Raw genomic sequence first — 6,011 nt, 5'->3', positions numbered from 1 at the left:
TACGTTTTCTCTCATTTGAATGCAGTTCCTTCCTCTTTTGGCCCAATTCAGTGTTTCTGCCTAGGTTTATTCAAATAGCTGTGTCATAAGTCCCGAGCTTATCGTAGCTTTTCCTTGCTACCTCACCCTGTATCACAGGGTCACACAAAAAGGACAAAGTGTGTCATCACAGGACTGTGTGAGATATCAGCGTGTTTCTGGCTTTCCCGCTGTCACTTGCAAGCGTGACATTAGCAGCAAGCTGACATCAGGAGAGCCAAACAGATGATAGTTTATTTTCTGCTCCCCACAAAAGGCCTGATGCAAAACTCACTGGAATTGGTGGAAATATAAGGGGCTTTGGCTCAGGCTCAAACAGACCAGCCAGGAATAATGCTGAAAATGTATCTGGAGCTGAGATGGTACAAAGGGACTAATCCTAGTCACCTTCCTTTAGCAGGAGGCTCAGAATGATTTGAATTGGCTAGCTTCTGTTGTGAATTAAGCTCAAAGCCCCAAAGGCAACTCAGTTCTAGTCATCTAGCTTTGCAGCCTCCTCCAAATTCGATCCAGAGGGAAAAGTGACTAATCCTATTCAGTTGCTACACTGAGCTAGTGCCATCGATTAAAAAAGCTTGGGGCACAGTGAAAATGAATAATCTGGGTCAGTTTTCCTCTGCAAGTCTTTTGCACAACTTGGTCAAAAAAAAAAAAGAGAGAGAAAAGGAGACAGAGTGAGAAAGCACTGGTAAGAAAGCAAGCTCGCCTGATAAAGTGCACACACTTCACAGAAAAGGAATAAAAGCAGATCAGTGACTGTCAAAATTCCCATGATGGGAAGAGATTGGATCAGAGGAGCTAGTTCTCCTGTTTGCTGGAATAAGGATCATGGTCTGCACTCTTTTCCAGTTCTTCAGTGTCCATGCAGGGCTGAGAGGACAATCATGGGTGGGAGCAAGGCAAGCTGCAAAAATGTTTCTGGGCATAGAAGTCGGCTTCTTGGCTCACTCTCTCTCCAGGGCTATGGGTATGGCATGGCTAGCACAGGAGAACAGCCCGCTGCCTGATCCTAGCCATGACCTAGGAGGTAAGTCATAAAATGGGAGTTGCCACTGTAACAGTTGCTCAAGCGATGAAATTAGTAGGTGCTTTCAGCAAATGTATTTCTGGGTAGGCTTCAAAGTAAATAACCGCTGCTGCTGGTTATCATATTATTACTTTGAACAGGGTTACCAAGGATTGTGTGCTGCAGAAAAGGTTAGTCTACAGATAACCCCCTACCAAGGTTATTAACATAATAAAGGAAAAGCGCGTGTGTGATTTTGTAACAATCTTTACGTTTTCCCTGCCCCCTGTTACAGAAGTGGAGGGCTTTCATTATTAATATCAGTTGTCTCATTTGACTTTGGTGCAGGTTTCCTGTGATGACAGGAAAGGGCTGGAGGTAGGTTTGTGGTGAAAGTGAAGATTTTCTGGTTTAAAAAAATTGTTCCATAAGCAGTGAAATTTGTGAAGCCTGGTCACCTTGCTTTGTGTCCTCTCATCTCCTGTATTTGTCGCCTGGCATGTATCACCATACCGCCAGCCCCATCCTCCACAGCCCCCCAGGTTAGTTTGGAGAATGCTGACAGAGCAGCTGGGTTGATGTTAAGTATATAGAAGGTAAATTCTGCCCCCCTTTCATCAATGAGGGGCACTAAGTGATCAGATCACCCTCCTTTATCTAAATGCCAGTTTTCATGAAATTTACTATGTGCCTTCAAGGCTGTTGTCAATGGTACAGATGCCAAAGCTCCACAGCTACTGGAGGGAAGGATGAACATGACTTCTCAGGTGTCATTCCCATAGGTCAAACTAGACGGGTTGGCTATGCTAGCAAGCTGCTTTCAGAGGAAAATTCACCATGGCCTAATATGTAGTACCACAGGTAATAAAGACTGAAGAGGAGGGTTAGCAAAAAAAACCCCAAAACCAAAAAAAACCCACCCAAAGACCAGGAAGTGTGACACTGCAGTGGAATGCCTTCTTTTGTCAAGGTGACTCTCACAATGTTGCTGGTGTACCTATCACCTAACACACTGCACTGCTCAACCACACGGAGGCTGGTCAGCAAGTCTGTGGGGAGTGTAGGTAGCTTTGGGATTAATCCAGGTGAAGTGAGGTGCTGCTGAGATGTGTGCAGAAAATTGGGGGTACGGGGCTTGGGGGGGGGAGAGGGAGAGGAGGGAGAAGCAGCAGATGCAGAGGTCCAAGGAAACAGAGGGAAGGGTGACAAAGGGAAACGCTGTCCCTGCTTGGGTGTCCCTTCCAGGGGTTCCTCTGGTTCAAGGATTACCGCATATAAATGGTGAAAGATCAGTGCCATGACAAGATCCTTGTGGTGAGTCACAAAAGTGTGAAGCCACTGTCCCACAGAGGTTCGGCTCAGCATCCCCAGGCAGTCCTGCTTCCACCTGGCCCAAACACCCCTTTTCTTCAGGTCCCAAGTGTGCCCAGAAGAAGCCACAGGCATCCATGACCCGACCCAACCTTTAGGTTTTTGTCCCCACCCAAGCCTGCGCCCTTGCTAAGGGACAGGGTCCTCCCGGAGAGGTTCGCCTCGGGGGCCAGCTTCACATCACCTGCCCCACCGGCGGGCAGAGAGCCGGGTCCCACAGGAGCCCGAAGGCAGCACCCGGGCAAGGCCGCTCACTGCGGGGGCTCGGCAAGGCTTCCCCCGCCTGGACCCGGGCCCTCCGCCCGCCGAGCCCCTCAGGGCGCCCAAAAGCCGCCGGGTGGAGGCCCGCCGCACGCCCGACCGCCAACCGCCGCCGCCCGCTGGGGCCATCTTGGCGTGCGGGGCCGGAGGGAGCGCCGGCCCGGGGCCCCGCGGCGGCTCCCGGGAACGGGCAGCGCCTGGCAGCGTGAGACGGGAAGCCTGGGTTTCAGGAGGAGCCAGCCTCAGCTGCCCCCCCCGATCCCCCTCCTAGTCGCTGTGAAGCGGAGACGTCCAGCCCCGGGACGTCCCCCCGGGCGCGGGGCCGTGTCACCCCTCCGTCCCCCGCCGCTCCGGCGGCCTCGGTTTTGTAACTGAACCCCCGGGACTCCCAGGGCGTCATGTCGTAACAGCGCTCTGTCGAGGCAGCAGCCGTGTGTGCCTGCGGATCACCTCGGGGTCCTCCCGCGGGAGGACGGGTGAAAATGCAAACTCCTATTAATTATCGTGATGCGCGGTGGTGACAGTCATTGTATTTTCGGCCACTGAAGATACCAAGTAATTCGATAGGCGATCCCTCGACAGGCTGTGGAAACTGGCGGCACCGAGCCAAATTTGCCCCGGGTGAGGTCGGTGGGAATGCTGGTCCCTATTGTCCCTTCACGAGTGGGTCCGACACCTCCAAGAAGAGCCGCGGCAGCCCACCGGGGCGGCCCGCGGGGGCGGCGGGCTGCTCCCTGCGCCCACGCTTGGGCTGGGGGTGGCGGGTCGCTCCAGCCAAATCACTTTCCTCCGTTGGGTGGACAGGCAGAGCGGGAGATGGACAGGAAAGATTTCGGGGAGATGAGTAAAACGCCTCGCAAATACAATACGCTAGCAGCCCAGCCGGCTGAACGCCGCTGCGCCTTTCCCGCAGACGGGCTTCCCATCAGAGGACTCGGGGGGGGGAAAGAAAAAAAAAAAGAAAAAAAATCCCTAATACTTTTACCTTTGGAAAATTGAAGGGGGGCTTTTCGTGCTGTCGCTGCCAAGCCCCGAGCCCAGGATTTTGTTTTCTCTCCCAGCATGCGTTGATGACATCACGAAGTACCCCTTCTTTGTGTGTCAGTGATGTCACCAAGTGCAGTGTGGGGGACAATGGAATCCTGAACTCCGGGCGAGGGCGAGTGGGAAGCGGCTGCTCCTGCTGCTGGTTCAGGGCTGAGCCGGGGGAGGGAAGGGAAGACACAGCTGCTGCTTTAGGGCTGAAACAGGTGAGAGACGGGAAAGCTGCCGGGGATTCCTTTTGGCTTGCTTGTGGGGGGGGATTTGGGCTGGGCGCTTTTTTTTTTTTTTTTTTTTGCCTTTTTTTCCCCCCCTTACTGCTTTCCAACTGAGACAGGTGAGAAGTTGCTGCTGTTGCCGGAGGGACAAAGCCGGTGAGGCAGGGGGGAAGCTTTGGGGTTGAAACAGTTGTAAGAACAGGAGGAAAGCAAGCAGCCCACCCGCCCAGCCTAATAATCCCCTCTCAGCCTTAAAAAAGCAGCCCCGGGAGCTTGCCCCCTCTTCCACCCACCTGCCTCGACCGCGTCCCCGTGGGGCTCTCGCGGGGAAGCAGAAGCGGAGCCGGGGAGGGCGTTTATCCCTCCCCCCTTGACACCCCTGCAGATTACTTTCCAGAGGGTCTCTATTAAAAACTCACGTCCCCCTCCGAGCGCCCCTTTCTTCCTTCCCCAGCACCCGCCGGAGCGGGGGGGGGGGGGGGGGGACGACACACGACGGGGGAACTGTGGCTGCCGGGATCCCCCCTCCAGCCCCGGAGCGGGGGCTCTGCCGCCTGCTCCCCCCGGCCCCCGCTCCGCGCCAGGCGGCGGCGGGTGGCGCCCCGGCCCCGCCGCCCCCCAGCCCCGCTCGGCGGTGGGGGAGGCAGCCAGGGAAGCCATTGCCTGTTTAATAGTTGCTGTTGCAGCACTTCCGCTTCTCTCCCAGCGAGAGAGACACGAGTGGCCAGGCCCAGCCGCACCGAGGAGGAGCAGCCAGACACAAAGGGAGAGGTAGGGGGACGGGGCACCCCCCGCCGCCGGCCCCGGGGGCAGGGGCGAGGGGCAGGGCCGGCCGCGGCCCGGCGATGGGGCGGGAGCCGGCGAAGCCGGCGGGGCAGGGGGATCGCGCCCGGGGCTGTCAGGTACCGCTGTCCCCCCGGCCCCTCGCCGGCCGGCCCTGCGGGCCCGCGGCCGGGGGAGCTCGGCCGGGCCCCCCTGTCCCCGGCTCTCGCCCGGCGGAGGGGCGGCAGCGGGGGCGGCCCGGCGGGGGCAGGGGAGCTCCCCGGGGGCCGGTGGCCCTGGGAGGGAGGGAGGCGGCCGTGTGCCGGCCCCCCGGCCCGCTGCTGCCCCGCCGCCGCTCGCCCCGGGCCCGCGGCTGCCCCCCTTGCTCCCACCCTAACTCCCCCGGGGTGCCCTGCCAGCCCCCCCATCCCTCCCGACGGCTTCTCGCCCCTCTCGGGTGTGGACCTGCCCTCCGTAGCCCACCGTGCTCGCCCTCTTCCCCTGTGCCCCCGAGGTGCCCGCATGAAATCGGGCAGCCTCCCCCCCAGCACCCCGCTGCCCCCCTCCCTGCCACCGACCTCCCCAGGCCCTCTGCTGTCACTCCTTGTAGGCCCTGGCCCTTCTTTTCCTCTCCCCCCCACCCCCCCCCCCCGCACTCCCGCAGCACAGACCCTCTGTTCCCTTCCCCCTTTGCTGGTGTGCCCCTCGGTGCAGTGGGCCTCGGTGGGTGCCCTCCATGCACCCCACAACCTGCTTAGCTGTTCCACTTCATTCCCCCCCTCCCTGGCGCCCTGCTCCCAACACCTGATCCAGCAGGCAGGGGTTATCCAGCAGGCAGGGGTTTCCCCACCACAGGTCACAGATCCTCTTTCGGGGTCTCCCCCCTGTTGTCAGTGATGCCCCACTTCCATTTTAGTGCTGGTGGCAGTCACCCCCCCAGCCCCATCCCTTTCTGCCTCCCCCACGTGCCTCCCGGGAACCCAAGGGACCAGAGCTGTTCCATTTTTATCTTCTACACCCCTAGGCTGGATAGTGGTGGGTGGTGATGGCTCCTCTTGTGTGTGCAGTTTGGGGGAGATTAGAAGGAATTGCTTTGAGCTTCCTGATCCTCGCAGTTGTCCTCGTTCCAGTCTCTTCTCCTCTCATTTCGCACTTGCTTTCTGAGAGGAAGCTTTAAAAGTCCCTTTCCCCCTGCTCCTCGGTGTTACTAGTGCAGGGGAGGCTCCTGCTCTTCCTGCTTCAACTGTAGGGCCTGAAGAGGAGAGGGAGACACGAGGACCCTTTAAAAGGAGCATGACCCAAACACAGAGCAA

The 6,011-nt window shown here is 58.2% G+C and overlaps 1 protein-coding gene across 4 annotated transcripts in view; it reads left to right on the top strand.

Moving 5' to 3' along the window:
• The first annotated feature begins 3,747 nt into the window (after positions 1–3,747).
• Positions 3,748–6,011, top strand: part of LOC143156936 (ubiquitin-conjugating enzyme E2 E1) — a 45,824-nt gene continuing 43,560 nt past the window's right edge. For 2 of the 4 annotated variants that reach the window (XM_076331195.1, XM_076331194.1), the window contains exon 1: positions 3,748–3,927. In XM_076331195.1, the coding sequence (XP_076187310.1) occupies positions 3,748–3,927 (180 nt within the window). Of the gene's footprint in view, positions 3,928–4,055; positions 4,093–4,642; positions 4,708–6,011 lie in introns of those variants that run through there. The other 2 variants (XM_076331197.1, XM_076331196.1) reach the window with 2 other exon arrangements.

Source organism: Aptenodytes patagonicus, chromosome 2 (genome assembly GCF_965638725.1).
Source record: "Aptenodytes patagonicus chromosome 2, bAptPat1.pri.cur, whole genome shotgun sequence".
Lineage (NCBI taxonomy): Eukaryota > Metazoa > Chordata > Aves > Sphenisciformes > Spheniscidae > Aptenodytes > Aptenodytes patagonicus.
Note: the sequence above shows the minus strand (reverse complement) of the source record. Positions and strands in the feature narration are given on the sequence as shown.